General features: G+C 41.6%; 3 protein-coding genes across 4 annotated transcripts; 2 read left to right on the forward strand and 1 right to left on the reverse strand.

Annotated features, from left to right (window-relative positions):
• The first annotated feature begins 715 nt into the window (after positions 1-715).
• Positions 716-9,629, forward strand: zbed4 (zinc finger, BED-type containing 4). 2 transcript variants are annotated; one of them, XM_073480602.1, is made up of 3 exons: positions 717-888; positions 4,828-5,063; positions 5,262-9,629. In XM_073480602.1, the coding sequence occupies exons 2-3, from the start codon at positions 5,022-5,024 to the stop codon at positions 8,799-8,801; spliced, it is 3,582 nt and encodes a 1,193-aa protein (XP_073336703.1). In that variant the 5' UTR covers positions 717-888; positions 4,828-5,021; the 3' UTR covers positions 8,802-9,629. The 2 variants fall into 2 exon arrangements, with proteins under 2 accessions (XP_073336702.1, XP_073336703.1); XM_073480601.1 differs by having other exon boundaries at positions 716-888; positions 4,828-9,629.
• Positions 9,630-9,732: 103 nt separating this feature from the next.
• Positions 9,733-13,676, reverse strand: alg12 (ALG12 alpha-1,6-mannosyltransferase). Its single transcript, XM_073480641.1, has 9 exons — positions 13,517-13,676; positions 12,271-12,403; positions 11,990-12,163; positions 11,700-11,894; positions 11,520-11,624; positions 11,181-11,403; positions 10,872-11,041; positions 10,441-10,516; positions 9,733-10,361 (listed from the first exon to the last, which is right to left on the reverse strand). Exons 1-9 carry the CDS (start codon positions 13,673-13,675, stop codon positions 10,112-10,114), a joined length of 1,485 nt encoding a protein of 494 aa, XP_073336742.1. The 5' UTR covers position 13,676; the 3' UTR covers positions 9,733-10,111.
• Positions 13,677-14,004: 328 nt separating this feature from the next.
• On the forward strand, positions 14,005-18,937 carry creld2 (cysteine-rich with EGF-like domains 2). The gene is made up of 10 exons (XM_073481201.1): positions 14,005-14,339; positions 14,486-14,568; positions 14,896-15,006; positions 15,138-15,229; positions 15,376-15,552; positions 15,670-15,768; positions 16,933-17,016; positions 17,200-17,295; positions 18,290-18,430; positions 18,586-18,937. The coding sequence occupies exons 1-10, from the start codon at positions 14,193-14,195 to the stop codon at positions 18,642-18,644; spliced, it is 1,089 nt and encodes a 362-aa protein (XP_073337302.1). The 5' UTR covers positions 14,005-14,192; the 3' UTR covers positions 18,645-18,937.
• The last annotated feature ends 1,358 nt before the right edge of the window (positions 18,938-20,295 follow it).

A 20,295-nucleotide genomic window follows, 5' to 3' on the forward strand; every position in this document is an offset into this window, starting at 1 on the left:
CCGGGGGGTGTGTAGTCATAATCGACGGGTATGACTTTCAGATTGGTGTGTGTTGTGTGTCATGGTCCGGGCTATTGATTCAGCATTTCTCCTCTAGTCACAGAGGACACGGGCCAGGACAACAACAAACCACTGTTAAATGCCCCACCCTGGTGACCAGTTCGCCCCAGATCGTATCCTTGAGGGTGAAGAACAAGAAACCCCCGTCGGTTTACAAGAGTTTTAATGTTGTGTTGATAAAACCATAAATATATTTAATTATATTCTTAAATCAGAGCCGTGGCCCCAACCCGTGAATGCACCACGGAGCAGAAGTCGTGTGTTAATTGAGGAGTAATTATGTCGTAGTGACGAGCTGTCGAACTTTGTTCGATTAAATGAACGAACCGCCGTCATGGGAAGAAGAAGTTCGGCTAATATGCAAACTGAATCAACCATTAACGAAAATTAACACTGTATTATTATTATTATTATTATTATTATTATTATTATTATATTACAGTACAAAGTTACTTATAAAATAAAAAATGTACCCCCCCAAAAATATTGTTACTGTTGTTCGCGCTTATTATAACAAAAATAAATGTGTCACAACAGACCTGTCAGCTGTCATTTTATTAATAAGTCGTCCACTGCTGATTTAGATGAGTGAAAAATAAAAGTGTTATGTGACATATTGCTTAAACGTGTTGCCCCCTGCGCCCGGTGACATCATTAAAACATGTTCCTTCCGTCCGACGCTGTGTGGAGCTGCTCCGGCCGAACGTGAACTGCTAGCTAACCAGGAGACAAAAGCAACAAAGTGAACCCCCCTCCGGATCAATCAAATGTGTCATATTTAACTGTTTAGGAGCCGAAACCTTGTGTCCCACAACGCCATACTTCACAGTAAGTATCCCGAGCACATGTACGCGTCCGAGGAGAGGTTTAATTCGGCCGGGGACGTCGTGGTGAGCCCCGGTCTGATTCGGATCCCGTGTGGTTCGTGTGTTGCCACGGCTGGGTTCTGCCTCGCCAGGTTAGCTTGTATGTCCTGTGTGTGGCCTAGCTGGCAGCTAACCAGCTAGCAGTCGTGGTGTGGTCCGAGGCTTACCAACCGCCTTTCCCCGGGCTATCAGCACGTTAATTGGATAGTTGTGGAAGTTTCATCGCGTCGAATATTTGTGGCACAAGCCCATGTGACAGCGGTGTTGTACCCTATGTGTTGTTTTTGTGTGTTTATTAGCCTTGTGGCTAACCCAGTTAGCACCAGGATAGCCACCGTGGTGTTTACTGATGGTGTAGCCTAACTGCCTGAAATATTTAATCAGAGCGTTAAATATTGACTAGCACGAGGGTCGCACAAGTTTCAGGTTTTTGTGTTAGCTGTTGTTCAACGAAGGTGAGTCGAAAGCCGGCGTGTGGGTCACCATTTACAAGTTGGTGTGTTGTGTGAAGACGAAGGCTAGTCAGCGTTGGCAAATATCTGCTGTCCTCTCATCTTCCTGACTAGCACTTGAGCCAAACCCGGAAAAACTGTCGTCTGTCACTGCTCACTTAGGAAATGAATTACCTTTGCTTGTTCTTTTGAAACGAAATCATGTATTAATAATCAGTTATACAGTTTGTTACACTTGTCACACTCACGGGGTGAGATTAAGATCAATTAACGCTACATTTTACGAACGTTTAGTAGAGATTGATACAAGTTAGTCTGGATTTAAGGGATCATGTTTACTTAGGCAAATATTGTCAGAGCTTAACGTTATGTCTTGCACGCATTGTATTGTGCAATGTGAAACCTGTTTTAGGGTTTGTTTGTATTGTTTGCTCATCCTTTGTAAAGATACATTTTTGTAGTTTAGTCTCAGTATTTTCCCTTACTTTTTATGATGTATATACAATATGCTTGATCTTGATCACATTGATCCACAGTACTTACTGCCTGTTACTGTGTTGTTAACAGACCTCATTTGACCTGATCCTACAGCTAAGGATTTTAAGAGAAATATATATATATTTTTTTCTAAACAAATTACACACCAAATTCAACCCAGTTACCAGTTTATTGTGCAAATTGATGTAGTCTAATGCATTTACTCCTTATACTCCTTTCATGAAAATAATAGAGAGATGGTAGATAGAGAGTTGTGGATATAACTTAATTTAACTGTCATTTGGATGTTGTAAACTGTAGAGCTGTTTAACTCTTGCACTATAATGAGATGTTTCTAATATTTTGACTACCCCATTCATATCACCAAGGCTAGCTTGGATATTCTCTGAAATGGTTTCAACAAAAGCTGAATAAGATCTTCATTAACTGATTTTTTTTTTTAAATTTTTTAAAATTGTATTATTTTTTATGCCTAAACAAATTCTTTTCATTTTCATGACTGGATAAACTGAATAAACAAACTGTCCTTACAGGACAACACAGTTTCATTCTGTTCTACTGTTTATATGTGGCGGACCCTGCCACCTTTCGAGCTTCAAACAGTGTTCTGGGGACCTTTTTTTCCTCTGAGAACAGCTTGTTTATTAAGTTATGAAAAAAAATAATATTTCTGAGTTTGTATTATTACCTCATGTATATTGTAAATATTATAATTCTGAATTTCTTCTCCAAAGCTACATGGTGCCCCTTTGATTAAGGTATTGTGTGTTGCAGGGCTGTTGTATTAGACTGCATTAGCTTTAGCTAAGTGGAGCTAATAAACTGGCAACTGAATGTATGTGTTTTGGCACATTTAACCATGTGTACTGACCATACTCATGCATGTAGATCTACCTTTATTATGACAGGATAATTTTGACTGTGTGGTGCTGATAAAGAATTAATGGTCTAACAATGTCGTGGCAAAAATGGTAAAGTGGGTGTCCCTTCAAACCTGAGTCACGTGAGTAAGACACTACCCTGAGATGATTTCAGTCATTAGTTCCTCTATATTTACCAGTCAGTGCTGCAGTGTGGTTGAAATGTTTCAGTGTAATAAAAAAACACCTTTTATACATGGATCCACATCCAGTTTAATTTAAGCACCATGTTTGTAGAGTTGTAGGACATTTTTCAGTTGTTCATAGAGCTACTGTACCATTGGTCAGTTATACATAATCAAATGTGATGAGAAAAAAAGGCACTGGCACTACAGAACATATCAAGTCCCAAAAACTAAAAAGTGTAAATTTCTTATTAACAGTATAACTATATGAATATGTCTTTGGTAAGCTTTACTATACACCGATCAGCCACAACATTAAATCCACTTACGAGTAAAGTGCATAACATTGATCATCTTGTTAAAATGCAATGTTCTGCTGGGAGACCTTGGGTCCCTGCATTCATGTGGATGCTACTTAACACTCACCACCAACCCAAACACCCTTGTAGACCAAGTAAATAACCTCATGGCAATGGCACTCTCTGATGGCAGTGGCCCCCCAAACAAGAAAGTGCGCCCTGCTGCACCTGACAAACTGCCCAGGAATGGCTCAAGGAATGTGACAAAGAGCCCAAGGTGTCAACCCCCTATTCCCCAGATCCCAATCTGATCGAGCATCTGTGGAACGTGTTGAAACAAGTCCGATCCATGGAGGCCATCTCCCAACCCACAGGACCCAAAGGATCCACTAATGCCAGACACTAAAAAACAACCTCATAAGTCTTGTGTCCATGCCTTGATGGGTCAGAAACCTGCAGAATATAAGAGAGAAAACCTGCAGAATATAAAGCAGGCGGTTTTAATGTTGTGGCTGATCAGGGGTGAGAAAGTGTATTCAGTTTGTGGGAATGTGAACAGGGGATTATGATTCAGAAAGCTGAATAAATCGAGCAACAGTTCTGTGGAAGAAGCTAGGAGAGGTGTTCCTGCCCTTGATAGATGACTAAAGTTTCCCAGGTGGCTGCTTGTGTATGTAAGCTGTGGGCCGTGAATGCAGGACCTGAAGGCCAGGCTGATCTTGCACATGTAAATGAGACAGCATAGCCTCACAGAGACCAAAATTAGAACAGTCTTTGGGTGGTGCTTGCCAATTTGCAAATTCAAGCATTTCAAAGTTTATAACCACAAATTTGCATTCAAATGAAAACCAAAGTGGTCAACAAGGGAAGAGTTTTGTGAAGCTTAATTGTACAGCAGGAGACAGTTGTGACTTTTAACACCAACACACATTTACACATTAAACCTTGTGTAAAGAGCCTGGTCAATTTGTTAAAATAAAAATGAAAAGACTAATGTGTCATAACAGAATATCTACACTGATCAGCCACAACTTTAAAACCACCAACTTAATATTGCTGGGTTCCCCATGTGCAACCAAAATAGCTCTGACCCATCAAGGCATGGTCATAAGACCTCTGGCAGTGTCCTGTGGTGTCTGGCACCAGGACGTCTGTAGTGGATCCTTTGGGTCCTGTATGTCTGGGGGTTCGGCCTCCATGGATCGGACTTGTTCTGGCACATCCCATAGATGCATGATCGGATTGGGGTCTGGGGAATTTGGAGGTCAGGTCGACACCTTGAGCTCTGTCATGTCCATCAAGCCGTTCCTGAGAAGTTTTTCTGGTGTGGAAGGGCTCATTGTCCTGCTGGGGGGGCCGTTGCCATGAGGGGGTGTACTTTGGTCCACAACAGTGTTTGGATGAGTTTTGCCTGTCAAGTCATGTCCACAAGAATGCCAGGACCCGAGATTTCCCAAAAGAACATTGCATTAATAAGATCAATGTTACTCACATCACCTGCCAGTGGTTTTAAAGTTGTGGTTGATCTGTGTATTTTACCTGTTGTTTTTTGAGTTGTAATTTCATAAGGATACACTTTAATCTATCTTCTCTCTCCCACTCTCTAGGTTGTGTGCAGAGTGGTGGAAATACTTCAGTCATAAATGGAGAGGGACAAGCAGGCAGCCTGTGTCCCAGACAGCCACACACTCATTACAACACCTGCTTGAGAACTGCAGTATCGATGCCTACACCTGAAATAACTGATTGCATCTGACGACAACAGACCTGACGATTCTACAGAAACCCTTGGGCTGCTGCCATGGATGGGGAGGAAGATGTCCCTCACATGAGTGAGGATATGGTCAGTGAACCTAATGGCTCCATAGAAAGTAAAAAAAGAGAGGCAAAAGGGACCTGCCTGAAAATTGAGGGCCAGGATGGCTATGTGTTCAAATCCTACAGCATTACTCCTCATGAGACTGCGGATGCCAGGTCACCTGCTTGCTCCTCAATAACACTGGATAAAGACTCTCCCCCTTCTTTTCATTTATCTTCTCAGGATGACAAACAGCTGGAGTCAGACCAAGCAAGCGAGACTGATCCAGCATCTCCCACTCTGTCAAACAAATGCCTAAACACTGATACTGAGGAAAATATGGAGAGTGAAAAGTATGAAAACGGCAATGAAGAAAGTCAACATATCAAAGAGGAGACTGGGGATGCTAATGGAATGGAAGAGGAAATCCAGGATGATGAAAGGCTCGCATTTGGTAGCTCAATTGGCCCTTTTGTAACTAGAGATGGTGATGAGTATAGCAATTTATTAAGTGGATACACAAGCACCCTTTATGATGTTGCCATGGATGCTGTCACTCAGAGCCTTTTGTCATCTATGAGGAGTAATACCAACCCGAGGAAAAAATCTCCTGCATGGAACCATTTCTGTATATCACCACGAGACAGTACCAAAGCAATCTGTTTATACTGCATGAAAGAGTTCAGTCGGGGGAAGAATGAGAAAGACCTCAGCACAAGTTGTCTAATGAGGCACGTACGAAGGGCTCACCCCACTGTGCTTCTACAAGACGGGGCAGACGCATCCTCAAATCTGACTGGCTCGCTTCCCTCATCTTTGATACCTCCCTCCCCAAACTCACCAAAAAATGGAGACTTGACAAATAGCATTATTTCTTCTGCCTCAAAGAACACTTCACCGTCCACCTCCTCAGCTGAAAACTCAGATCTGTCATCCAAAGAAGTGTTGCCCAAAGTCGAACCAAAACTAGAACCATATGCCAACACTGACACTGTTTGCAGCATGCTCTCATCCTCACATTCCAATGAAAACAACCTTGAAGACATGTCAGACGGAGTGCCCGAGCGCCTTCCTGGGACACCTAAAGGCTCGAGCTCCCGTCGGAGATCAGCTGTATGGAAACACTTCTACCTGTCGCCTGCTGACAATTCCAAAGCAGTATGTATCCATTGCATGAATGAATTCAGTAGGGGTAAAAATGGGAAGGATTTAGGGACAAGCTGTCTTATCCGTCATATGTGGAGGGCCCACAAAGAGGTTGTCATTGAGGAAAATGGACAGGGCAATCACATTCCCCCACCCTACACAAACCCACCCTCACTACTGTCCCGCACACAACTACAGGATCCACTGGAAATTAAAAAAGAATCACCCCTTCTTCCATCTTCACCAGAAACTATATCGGATGAATTACCCCAAAGCATAGAGGAAAGCATGGATATAAAAGAGGAATCTGAAGAGGTCATGCATCTCTCAGGACAGGAGTCCTCTCTCAATCTGTCCTTCAAAACTCAGGGGGAGGATACACCCTTAACTTCCTCACCATGCGACCTCTCTGAGGGCCCCAGCCTCAATCAGGATCATTCAGTTTTCCAGCAAAACAAGAAGATCATGAAACGGGTGAAATCTGAGGTGTGGCATCATTTCATAGTGTCACCAGTTGACCAGTTAAAAGCACTGTGCCGTTACTGTCCATGCGTCATCAGCCGGGGGAAACGGGGCGACTTTGGTACAAGCTGTCTGATGAGGCATCTTATGAGACGCCACCCAGACGTCCTCAAAAACCAAAAAAGCACAGATGAGAAGGAATCCTCCCCTCATCCCTATGTCAGTCTCACAGCACCGGATGCAGTTTCAACCAAAGAAACTGAGAGCCCTGCAAGTGAGAAAAAGCCACAGCCCCTGCCTGTTTTCAGCAAAAAGACGTCAAAACTGTGGAACCATTTCTCCATTTCACCTGCTGATCCCACAAAGGTGGTTTGTTTGCACTGTAGCCGCACAATTAGCAGAGGCAAAAAGACTACAAACCTCGGCACAAGCTGCCTCTTCAGGCACATGCAGAGGTTTCATGGACATGTTCTAGAAAGCAACAATACTATCTCAGGTGATGTGCCGTCTGCTGAAATTCACGTTAAACAAGAGCTCATGGACACTTCTGTTTATGAAACAGAACAGACTCATGAGAGGTTTGATGAACACCACCCGGTTGCCAAAAAAATCACCAAACTTATCGCTGAAATGCTCGCACTGGATCTTCAGCCATCAGCTATGGTGGAGAATGCTGGACTGAACAGACTACTTGAGTACCTCCAGCCTCAGTATTCTCTACCACCTTCTTCTTACTTTACCAGCACTGCCATACCAGATATGTACGAAAGGGTGAAGGATGTTGTGCTGACCCACCTTAAAGAGGCAGAAGGTGGTGTTGTCCACTTCACGACTAGTATTTGGGTCAGTAGCCAGACAAGAGAATACCTGACCCTCAGTGCCCACTGGGCAACGTACGAGTCAAGTGTCAGACCCCAGGGTCAGGACTTTCACTGCTCCGCTCTCCTAAGTGTCTCACAGATAGACTGTGATCACGATATGCATGACATCCCAAAGCAGCTAGAGTATCTGTGGGATTCTTGGATCACCTCATCAGGGCTGAAAAAGGGGTTCACTGTAACTGATAACAACACCATCAGAAACACTTTGGAGGACCATGGCCATGTCACCATGCAGTGTTTTGGACACACTATAGACCTCATTGTTAGCGAAGCCATAAAGAGCCAGAGAATGGTTCAGAACCTTCTGAGTATTGCACGAAAGATCTGTGAACGTGTGCACCGCTCAGCAAAGGCCAAGGAGAAGCTGGCTGAGCTCCAGAGGGCCCACCAGCTGCCAGAGAACCAACTGATTCAGGACGTTCCTTCAAAATGGAGGACTTCCTTTTCCATGCTGGATCGGCTGGTGGAACAGAAGAAAGCCATCGACGAGATGTCGATTGAGTGCAATTTCAGGGAAATGATCAGCTGTGATCAGTGGGAGGTCATGCTGTCGGTCTGCAATGCACTGAAACCTTTTGAGGTCGCCTACAGGGAGATGAGCAACCGCACTGCCACTCTGGGACAAGTCATACCACTAATTCACATCCTCAATCGAAAGATAGACCTGCTGTTTGATGAAACTGTGGGCATAGACAACATGCTCAAGTCTCTAAAGGAAGCCATGGTGAGCAGAATGTCCGCAACTCTGCATGACCCACGATACACCTGGGCGACCATGCTGGACCCACGATACAAGACTTCATTGTTCACAGAGGAAGAAGCTGAGCAATGTAAACAACATCTTATCCACGAGCTTGACTTGTCCTCTTCTACCTCAGTAGCAGATAAGCCTCCGCTGCCCAATGGCTGCAATGAGGCCCCCGTTTCATCCGACAACCCCAACTCAAACAAGGACAACCTCTGGTCCCTAATGGCCGACATCCGACAAAAGATAAAACACGAGGAGAAGCCAAAGTCCTCAGAGCTGGCAGTGCTGGAGTACCTTGAGGAAGACATACTTGATCAAAGCTGTGACCCCCTCGACTATTGGAACCTGAAAAAGTTCCTGTGGCCCGATCTTGCCAAAGTAGCTGCCCGTTACGTGGGCTGCCCTCCCAGCATCGTCCCAGCAGAGACACTGTTCAGCACAGCTAGTGTCAACTGTACTCTAAATCAGCCCAGACCTCTACTGGAGAACATGGAGGGTCTGCTGTTCCTCAAGGTCAACCTCCCTTTGATTTATTTTCAGTACTGATTATCGCTGACCATTAACTTGAAAACCCTTTATCAAGGACCAAGTTGCGTAGCTGTGAAATGGGGGTTTTCTGTTGGACAAAATGTAAAATATCAATTTATACACTGATTGATTCTCAATGCAAAGGCCAGATTTGAGGGTTTTATTGTATTCTGTGTACTACTGTTAAACACTTTGGAGCTGTTGTGATGAAAAGTCTCAGTCAAAAGTGTATCAGGGAGGGAGGGTTTTTCTAGCTGTAGGGGTTGGTGATAACGTGTTTGCTTGTAAATCGATGTTTTTTTGTTTTCCGTGTCTACTCTCTCCTTGTGCCTTATCCAAAACTACTTCAGGTCAAAATGCTGTAAATATTTTGTTAAATTGCGCAGATCACTTCAGGATGCTTTTTTGATGATTTATGTATTAAAAGTTAGATGCAGAGTTGTTTTCTGGATGAAAACATGGCCCAAAAATAAATGCTGTGACTGAAAGATGTTTTTAAGTTAATGTTATTTAATTTTCATTGTGAATTTGTGGCTCATGGTACTGTCATTTAGAAATAGACCTGTTTTTTTTTAACTCGCTTAAATGTTTTTAATAAGAGTATGTATAATATTGCTGTATTTTCAGAATAAGCAGTTTGTTTGGAATATACAATTTGTCTCTTAAGCACAATTTAAGTTTATGTCCAGGGGATTAAATTATGGGTTTATTATTGAGTAAAACAATGTACTGTACATTTTTATATTAAATGACTTCTGAACCTAATTTGATAAATGTTTTAGCATTGAGACTGGAACCATGCAAATTTTGTGGTCATTTGTAAATAAAGGTTTTCCTTATGCAATATTGCAGGTATTGAGCTGTTTTCATTGGTTATTGGGGTTTTAATGTTCAGACGAGTTTACTGAGTAGTGTGTGTGACTAGAGAAACAAAAGTGCAATTCAGGAATCTGGTTACTTCCACTCATTTTCAGCTTTATTCATCTATAAAATGAATCTACAAAATATAACATCACAACCTGAGGTAAAAAAATACAAATCTGTCTGGAGAAGATGAAATAGTCCTGCACTTGTCTGCAAGAAGACATTTCATTATTTCCTTGCTTTTCAAGGGAAACAATGCATTACTCAGCATGACAATAGAGAACCATTTTAAATAGCAGAAAAGATTTGACGGTTCAATAAAATAATTTTCTTGGGTAGCACATAAGCAGTTGTATTGCAGACAAATGTGACAGATGAAAGATGTGTTATTGTCTTCGCAGTACCCTTCACTTGTTTTGGTCACCTTCAGTCTATTTTCTTGGTCACTCCTTAATCCAATGCCCTTAAGGTCCGTCTTTTTGTTGCCCGCTTGCAGTCTTTCTCTCCATTAGCACTGTTTTTCTGTCCAACCGCACACTGACGGGAGGGAAGTGAAACATGTTGAAGGCAATGTTGCTGTAACCTTCTATGAAGGCCAGAGGCTGATGAGTGTGCTGAAGCAGCTGTATCTTGGTGGTGTTGGCCTCCATCAGTAGGTGCGAGTACATTTTGATCTCAGGATTTGTAAGGTTCAGATCCTCACGTTTGTCGTATCTGTTGTAAAATGAAAGTGATGGCATTACAGAAGTGATAACTGTTTTTTGACAAGTTTTTATTTGAAAGTTATACTAACCTCCAGTTTCTGTTCTGCTCCAAGAAGCGAGAAACTCCAGTTTCAGCAGCGTAAGCGTCGATATGAACAAAGACATCTGAGGAGAACAGGGGATTGTTTAACTGAACACACCTTGTATGTTTTGAATGACTGAGTATATTAGTATAGTATTTTGTACGATTACTGAATCATTATAGTTAACATGGGTTGTGAGCATGCTCAAATAAAGTTTTGATTATTTTAGATTTTTGCACAACATGGAAAACATTAAAACTAAAAGACAATCTAAGTGTTACCCCGAAAATTGCACACTACATGCACATATTTTCTGACATTTTCAATGATTAAATCCTAAGTATTGATACATGAGCTCTTAAAAGGTGGCAGGAATTAATAGTGTGTCTGACTTCTTGTTTAAGAAGAAACAAAAATTAGCTGAAAGTGATTCCAACCTGCTGTGACTGGCAACAGCCTGTGTAGTTCCTGCAGCCCTCGGCCCCCTGGGTAATTGTGGTGGGAAACATATAGGCAAATACTGGAGTATGCTGCATTGATCAACAGCTGGCCAACCACAACTGCAGAGCCCAGTTTATACATCCAGGATTTCTGGTAGTTGCACAAACTAAAGCACAAGGGAAGGAGAAAGTGAATAACAGCTTTTGCTATCTTTGAAATGATTTCTGTTCTCTGAAGGTCATATTAGTATAATTTCCTGCCCTGTGTTTCGAATGTAAGCATTGGGCTAATTTGTTTTGACTTACATGAATGAACAGCCTCGCGCAGCCACCAAGCTGAGCACAGGGAAAGTGTACATGATGAAGCGCATCTCCTTGTGGGGCAGCAGCGAGTAGAGGAGGATGAAGCCCACGGTGGGAAGCAGCAGCAGCTTCATCCGCCTGTCAAGGAGGCCGAGGGGGACGAAGAGCAGCGTGCAGCCCAGAGCACGGGGCACGGCGGAGTAAAAGTACCACAGAAAGGGAGAGGTTTACTGGGGAGATAGAGTCAAGGAGAACTGGGGGTGGGATCATCCTTTATGGTTTTTAGTGATAGTAAATGAACAAAACGTTGAAGTGAAATGTATTCTTGTAAATTAAAGGATATTCCCCAGTTGGAACTTTTGTTGAGAATAGTGTTGTACCACAAAACCTGACCTTCAGGCCACAACAACTTCCTCCAAAAGATGGTGTCGATGGCCACCGTCAGAGCTGAAAAAACAAAAGGAAATTAAAAACTGTTGATGATTTATCTTACTATTCACACACTGTACATTCACAACTCACCCAGTGACATGATCCCAGCAGGAACAGCATAGTAAAGCAGCTGCAGCAGTCCCAGCTTCCTGCTCAACAGTGATATCAGTAACATGAGTCCCATTAAGATGCAGAGCTCCGACCGGAACACGATGATGACCAAAGCAGAGAGGCTTATGAACCGGCCGTATTTCTGAGCCATCCAGGACGTGAACGCGACCAGAACTGGGAAGAAAAATGTAACACCATCATGTCACTGGAAAAAATAATGCTTAATCCAGACTCATTTAATTATGTTTTGTATTACCTATATGTCTTACCTAGTGGCAGTGCAAATACATTAGGGAGCGTCCTGGTGCTGTAGAACATGAGGTGAAACTGAGAAGCACAAGTCAGACAGAAGAGCCCTGCGACTGTGGAGCCAAACTGCCTCCTCACCTCCCTCTGCATGTGCCACAGTGCGCCGATGACACACACGCCCAGGGATGCTCGCACTGTAAAGAACACATCAAGAGATTTATTTAGACTGTTTAAAACCAATGAGGCAACATTGTTTTTGACACTACAGTGGATTGAATGATACCAATCAGTAACGGTTTACCTGTCAGCTGTGTGTAGAATTTCGGTGCATCCAGCAGAGAGGACAGAAACACAAAAGGGGAGCAGAGCACGGAGAGAAACAGGGGGCCGAGGAAGGTCCGCGGCACCACACCAGGGAACTCATGGTGGTCATACTGAAAGACAGCAAAGGCTCTGTTTTCAGAAAAACTAATACAGCCACATCTTAGTACAGAAAATGTTTTTGGGCAAACTGTTTTCTCAATTCTTTTAAATATTGTGTTGATTATTATGATAAATACCGACACGATTTAGAGAACATGTACAATATGTATATGATGTAACAGTGCATACAGCAATGTAGTATGATTAAATGATCAGTCAAATTAATTGCCAACTATTTCGATAATCTATTAATCGTCAAATGACAAACAATTGCTGGTTCCAGTGTATTAAATTTAAGGATTTGCTGCTTTTCTTTTTCATTTCTGATAATAAATGAAGAATCTTTGGATTTTAGACCACTGGATGGAAAAAAGAAGCAATTTGAAAATTTCACTGAGCACTGGGAAACTGCGATGAGCAAATAATCAGCAGATTAATCGATAATGAATACAATAATCTAGAGATATTTTATTAGGTATGTTACAGTTGCTCCTTATAGAATAGAAAACATCACACAGTGGACATTAACACGATTTAAATAGAGAAAGATAATGCGACAAGAGTAAGTAAGAATAATATATAAAAAGTACTAAAATATAAAAATAGCTGTAAACAAATATGTATGTAAAACTATATATAGTTGCAGCCCTGTGTATGATTTGGGGCTATACAAATAAAACTGATATTCATAAGTTTTGGGGTTTTTTGGGCTAATATGGTAATGATAAAACATTATTTCTGATGGCAGTAAGATTACATTTTCCAGTATAGCAGAAATAATTTAGCTTTGATTTCTCTGACTATGTGATTCTTCGTAGATCTAAATAAAGGCTTCCTTGTATTTATTATGAACATTACTCATGGCTCTGTATTACATTAACTTTCTATTTTATTCAAATTGTGGTGCTGTGAAGGAATTTCACCCATTTCCACCTTCTACAAATGACAACAATATACAACTGGGAACCTATAAAATACATACTATCTTTAAGTGTCGTCTGCGTGGTCTGAGTAACGTTTTCACAAAGGTTGAATTAGAAAATAATAATAATTTCATTCACTGGTGCTGTCCATAGCTAGCTTATTAGCACTATCCAGTACCTGCATCTATAACACCTGCTTACCTTGTCAAAGTTAAGTCTGTGATACAAAATGTCGTGCGCCGCTTGTAGATTAAAGCTCTCCTCAACTTTGGTGAACGGACAAAGCAATAAATGCAAGAGAGCCACAGCTATTAATAAAAACAGCAGTGGCAGCCCCAAAACATTCCTCTTTTCAGCCATGACAGCTGAGAGACATCTATCACTTCCGGTCAAGGCCGGAAGTGAACCACGCAACATGTTTAATATCGATAAAAAATATTAAAATGACCTTCATAGTAATGGGGTTAAGATATTATTCAGAGGTTTGATTAAATGCGTCACCCAAAGGGGGAAACTAAATTATTTAAAGTATCTACTACGAGAATTATTGAATTTTCCACGTGTGGAGGGACCTTTTGGTCCCGCGCGTGGCGGCTTGTGATTGGCTGCACACGTGATTGACAGGCAGAGCTAACAAATCAGCGTAAGCCACAATTCGATCAAGAGGCTGACGCGGAAATCTAAAACCGCATCCTTTTTTCAGCACCCGGCATGTAAATACCACTTTGTTGCGCTTTGCATAGATAACGCTAACTCACATTTAATGTTTAGGACGGCTCGTTTCGATGTGTCCGAGCCGTGCAGCGCTGTAGTATTAGTTGGAAGCTTGCTTACGAGTGGCTGAAGCGTGTGTCCTGATATGAATTGAAAGGCTGAGATGCTGTCCACCGGTCCAGAGCTGCGGCTGCTGCTGCTGCTATTGTCTTGTGTAACTCTTGTTTTACTTTTTCAAGTCACCGACGCCAAGAGAGATTTAAAAAGCGCCTGTGTGACCTGTCAGCAAATTACTGACAACTTCAACAAGGTGAGAGGACATTTCTAAACCCTTCCTTTTGTGTTGTTTGGCGGTGTATACATAACTTGCTTTGATATTGTTGGTGTGTCCTGCTAGCTTAAATGCTGCCAAATGTCTTTAACTGTACAAACAGTGACTGTGTTTTTGTATTTCAGGGCTTTGACAGAACAGCAAAGCAGGGCTTTGGTGGAGGCAACACAGCCTGGGAGGAGAGAAAACTGTCTAAATATGAGACAAGGTGAGCCTGTCCTGTCCAAACTACAGGTCACCCTGCCATCAGAGACCTGTTTGCTTTGCACCAGAGCTGAAGGCTGTTATACTTGGCACAAGGAGCGTGTCAACGTTTCAGATAAGCGATATTCATATGAATATATATCTAACTGTGTGCACAAGTGGCTGGCAGCATATTTAAACTGTCCAACTGCAGCAGTTGGCAGGTGCGATTGTTAATTTCCCACTCCTGCAAGGCCTACCTGACGTAACCCTTCACACATGCAATTCTGAACTAACTTCCATGCAACACTTCCTTTTAAAAACGTCCCTGCGTCATGTTTTTCCTCCACAGTGAGATCCGTCTGATGGAGATCGTGGAGGGCCTGTGCGACAGCAGCAGCTTCGAGTGCAATCGCATGCTGGAGGAGCACGAGGACCATTTCGAAACTTGGTGGTTCAAGAGGTTTGCGTCTGCCAATGCAAATACTTTCAGGGTCACCATGGGTGGCAAGTTATTTGTGCCTAGAAGATTGTTTCACTTTGTAGATTGTGGTGAACTCATCTTTTCCTGTGTTGTTTCCTGTTCTAACGCAGGAAAACAAAACATCCTGATCTTCATAAATGGTTCTGCATTGAAACCATCAAAGTGTGCTGTCCAAAAGGAACATTTGGACCGGACTGCAATGGTGAGGGAAAGCACGAGTACATTGATTCTGTTATTTGCACAGTATAACCTAAAAATAGAGAACATGTGACCGCTGTTGATGTTAAAAGTATTACTAACAGAATGGTGTTTGTATTTGTGCTGTCTTTCTGATTTTATTCTTTGAAGCCTGCGTGGGGGGCTCTGACAGACCCTGTCATGGAAACGGGATGTGCGATGGCGACGGGACTCGCGGCGGGAACGGAAAGTGCAGCTGTGACAACGGTTACGAAGGGGAGTCCTGCCTAGACTGCATCGACGGCTACTTCAACGAAGTGAGGAACGACACCTTCTCTCTGTGCACAGGTACACTTCAACACAATGACCAAGCAGCAATGCATCACTTTCCTTCATATACACGAGAGAAGCAGCAAGTAGTACATCTGTCGTGATTCTGAATTCTGGCTTCACCTCCTCATACAGGATGCCACGAGTCCTGCAAAACCTGCAATGGAGCGACCGAGCAGGACTGTGATGAGTGCAAGGAAGGCTGGGAGGAGGATGACCAGGAAGCTTGTGTCGGTAAGAGGACCAGTGAAAAGTCCATGTAGTATATAGGGGGTTATTTTTGCAGATGGTACTAATTTATTTCATCCTAATGTTATTTGCAACAACTTTTGGACACAATGGAAATGGAAATGACATTTTTAAAGAGTTAGTTTGCTTTACTATTACTGAATTTAAGTAAGACAAGAGTCCTAGTTTTCTGCAAACATGCATCAAATATTTCACGTTCATTTCAAAGTCAGTTTCAATACAGTATAAAACTAGACTTTCTAAATCAAGCTTCATTAAATACCTTATATTGTTGTCTTACAGTTCCACAGACAATTTAAGTGTGTGAAAATCTGGGTATAATTTTCATTCTTCAACAGAAAGCAATTACCATGAACCTTCCAACTCAGTTTATTAAACACAAAGTATTTAATTTCTGTCCATCAAAAAAAATGGAAACAAAAAAGATAGTTTGATGATGTGTGAAATGTGAAAAGTTTTAATTAGAGTGTTCTGTGATTTAAAATCAATGCAGTTTACCATCTTCTAAGAGTAAAAAATTCGGGACGCGTGTTAAAATCAGCCGTTCATTTAACTTAACAGTCGCAGCACCTACTGTACAAATTCAGTACGTGGTGGTGGCCGTGCCACGCAGCTTAGACTGGAGAGCCAAACATGTCGTCACTGATGTGGACATTTTTTACAGTTTCAGAGGAAGACACGATTGCAATCTGCAATACATGTTCCACAAGAGTTCAGAGAGCAAAACATCTACGAGATTTAACACAACAAATCTTATTGGAGGTATAGAATATCAAATGCTATACTTGTATATCAAATGTGCAAGTTGCCTGTTAAAAGAAGTTAATTGTGCAGACAGCATCGCCGTATTTTGGAAGCAGAGACCAATCAAACAGACTGTATTTGATATTTGATATGTAATTAGTCACATTTGACAGTTTACTTGTGGATAGAGAACAACTGATTTGATGCAGTGCACTTGACATTAACATATTTCAGCAAAAAAAGGAACTTAAACACTCATGTGTCATGTTTGTGCACCCGACTAATCACTTTACTGGATGGCATATTTGAAACAGTTTTTTTTATAATTTTTTTTTACATCCTGTTGTGGTAGAACGTGTGAAGACTGCTCAGTAGATTAAGGCGTTTGTTTAACACTGTCTACAGATGTGAACGAGTGCTCCAAAGATCCTGCTCCATGTAAAGAAGATCAATACTGCCTTAACACGGACGGCTCCTACTCCTGCAAGGGTAAATACTCCTGTTGAGAACAACATTTTGATCTGTAAGATTTGGACACAACAGTAGCTAGTATATAGTAAAAAATGTATGTGTATTACAGTTGTCATACTGTATATAAAACTTCCTCTTTCTTAAATAGTATTTGCTGATATCCATCTAATAGAAAGCTGTTTGTGTGTTTGTCCTTCACAGCCTGCAACAAAGTGTGTTCCGGCTGCACTGGAGCCGGTCCTGATAAGTGCCAGGCTTGTGCCAGCGGGTACCAGGACACAGAGGGCTCCTGCACAGGTACCATGTCAATATATCACAACATGGGTAAAAGGTTTTAGTCCTTTATGTCGTATATCATTTATAGAAGAATTGTGAGATAGGTTGTTTTCCAGTTTTCACTTGTGCTTTTGTGTATGCACAGTCCAACAGAGTAGTTGAGGATAAATCAGACTTTATTCTGTAACCTTCTAATTGTCGACAAATGCCATGAAGTTTATAAAACAGGTCAGAAATATATAGTAAAGTGTAGTAATATATAATTATAATATGTAATATATAGTTAGAGTTGCTTGATTTGACTTAAGAGGTGCAGCATGCACACTCTGATCCAGTAGGTGGCAGTATGCGCCTTCTTTTTAAAGTGGGATCTAACCCTCAGCTGTGCATAAACCACAGGTTAGGAACTTATTGTGTATGGTTATCGGTTATCTTCTCTGTACCAGCCATGAGAAGCAGGTCATCATGGTCATCGGTATCGGATGAAAAACATCCATATTGTGCATCACTAACTTTAAGCTGTAGATTAAAGATTGATACACGGCAGTAAGCATTTATGGTACCAGGATGGTATGTGATCGAACTAAAAATGGAATACACTGTCTGGGTTCATCATAATAGAGGATATGTAGTTTATTGACGTGTTTTTGGTAGTTTTTGGACAAAAATGTAGCTGTGAGTAAGACAGATCATATTATCACCAGACTTATCATTTAAATTCTGTTTCATCTTTGAAACATGTCACCAGCACACTAAGATTATGCTTGGTGATTTATTATAAATCTGCCTTCTTCTTCTTCTTCTTCTTCTATCCGGTTGGTGCTTTTACATTGTCTGTTGTCATCTAGGGTGTCCTAATACTGAGTCCTTTAAATTCCATCAATTACACTGACGTTGTCACACTTCCTGTAGATGTTGCCACTCTTGGTGATGAAAGGTGTCTTTCAGGGGTGACCTCATCAGAGGAGAAAACTTTGAAAACTTCGGTGTATCAGTGTCACATTATGTTTTCCAGATATTGATGAGTGTTCTCAGCCAGAGTCCGTATGCAGTGAAGAGCACCAGGAGTGTATCAACAATAAAGGAAGCTACGTGTGCATCTGCTCGAATGGCTACGAGGAGGAAGACGGCAAGTGTGTCGAAGCACCACAGCCAGGTGAGGATTAGTGATGGTTTAAAGACCTGATTCAGATGTACATAGGTAATGCCACCAATTCAGCCTGACATTTTGCTGTAACTTCACAATTATATCAATATTAAAAGTGAATATATGAGATTATTGTTATTTATTCGTGCTTCTCTTCTCATTAGAAGAAGATGAGGAGTCAGAAGAATCCGAGACCGACGCAGGCCCACACGGGGAGCTTTGATGTAAAAAAAAACTGACCGACGGGAGCGAATCATGAAGAGGATCTGCTCATTTTTAAAATTAATGACAACATGCACTTAAAGTACCAGCTGCACTTAGAACCAACAGACGCTGCTCCAGTTGTGGATCGTGGATTCAAGGACAAAAAAAGAGACATTTTCTGCTCTCAGTACGCTGGTCGTTGTTGCTTCTCTCTGCTGTGCTCAAACTACCACTTGATGTCTTTATTTGTTGTATGGTTTTAAAAATCAAAGGTGTTTCAATAAAGGTGAATCATGTTCAATTTAAGATAAAGCCATGTCGACAGAATGTGTATATTTTATCGTATACTTTGTGTCTCTTTGGATTCTTGATCAGCAAACTGGATCACATGAGATCTGGAAGTTGGATCACAGGTTTTGTTTTTTGTTGCAGTTATCACAGATGACCACACGGTGGCAGTCTAAGCCTATGAAATAGGGATGCTCACTACTGTGTAAAGATGAAGGCCTTACTTTAATTGATCTAGAAAGGTCTAGTAGTGTGTGACTGTTTCTACCCCTCCCTTATCCTCATGTCTCAGAGCCATTTTCATGCATGACCAGATTTGAGTGTGTTTTACTAAAGGCAATCATACTTTATATTTTATATCACGATTTCTACATGATTTATATCCCAAATTTTGGAGAATTTCCACACACAACAAAAATCTAGTGTTCCTGCCATTCTATAACCACCATCATCTTTTGGCAGCACCGTCACCACTCGGGTGTTAGGATACTTTTCAGAAAGACCTTCCCGTGGCCCCCGTTTGGATCAAAGCATATTTTTCTAACCCAAGTCTCACCTTGCAATAAGGCTTCCTGCGGGATGATGTCAGCTGTTTTGACTCGACCGGCTTGCCGAGGTGGAGGAACAGCCAGTCGAGACCTGTCTGAGTTGGTAGTGAGGCAGCAGAGATGCAATCATACCACAGAGTCCCCCCGAGCTGCCCCTCCACTTTTCACTCCTGGATGTTAACTCTGCTATATGGAAAGACTGTATGAAGGAGGCTGGGAAAAGGTTCCTTCCCAGATGTATGGCGTTGTCATGGTGCTGGTATAGATGCAACATCCAGGACTGAATAATAAGCTAGGACCCATAAATTGCATTAGCTCACTCCCGCATGCTTTCCTCTTGGCTTGCAATCTGGAAAAAATGAGTAACAATGTTTTGGTACACAGACCTTCATCAGGTTATTTTTCTGTGTACCAAAAAGTACAAAAGCAGAATATGTTAAAATATCCTTATCAAAAAAACTAAATAATGCAGTTTCTACGCTAATATGAAGCCAAGCTAGCTGCTGGTTAGCTTAGCTCCACTGTCCTCAAACTGTGGCTCCCTGTAGTTGTACACAGAGACATCCCAGATTTCTTTTTCATAAATAAAATAGGATACAATAAAAAACATAGTTAATACTATCAAAATACTGCAGAATTTCGAATTAGAGTACTATTGAAATGTAATGTATGATTAGCTACAAGCTAAATCCAAACAATGATAAGATAGTAAGTGGAGGTGAAATAAATAAAAATAAATAAAACTACAAACTTGGCTCCAAACGGGAACTACAGAGAGAAAAGCGGAGCACAAGGAGAATATTTCAAGCAGTCCCGTTGAAACTGTAAGTTGAT

The sequence above is a fragment of the Pagrus major genome, chromosome 14, assembly GCF_040436345.1.
Source record: "Pagrus major chromosome 14, Pma_NU_1.0".
In the NCBI taxonomy this organism is placed as follows: Eukaryota; Metazoa; Chordata; class Actinopteri; order Spariformes; family Sparidae; genus Pagrus; species Pagrus major.

Excerpts from the sequence above, each read along its gene's own strand:
- zbed4 (XM_073480601.1), top strand. The coding sequence starts at position 5,022 with ATGGATGGGGAGGAAGATGTCCCTCACATGAGTGAGGATATGGTCAGT.
- alg12 (XM_073480641.1), bottom strand. The coding sequence starts at position 13,675 with ATGGCTGAAAAGAGGAATGTTTTGGGGCTGCCACTGCTGTTTTTATTA. Across the intron at positions 12,404-13,516 it reads ACAGACTTAACTTTGACAAG|TATGACCACCATGAGTTCCC; the intron begins GTAAGCAGGTGT and ends GCTGTCTTTCAG. Across the intron at positions 11,042-11,180 it reads GCGCGAGGCTGTTCATTCAT|TTTGTGCAACTACCAGAAAT; the intron begins GTAAGTCAAAAC and ends CTTGTGCTTTAG.
- creld2 (XM_073481201.1), top strand. The coding sequence starts at position 14,193 with ATGCTGTCCACCGGTCCAGAGCTGCGGCTGCTGCTGCTGCTATTGTCT. Across the intron at positions 14,569-14,895 it reads CTGTCTAAATATGAGACAAG|TGAGATCCGTCTGATGGAGA; the intron begins GTGAGCCTGTCC and ends TTTCCTCCACAG. Across the intron at positions 15,553-15,669 it reads CACCTTCTCTCTGTGCACAG|GATGCCACGAGTCCTGCAAA; the intron begins GTACACTTCAAC and ends CTCCTCATACAG.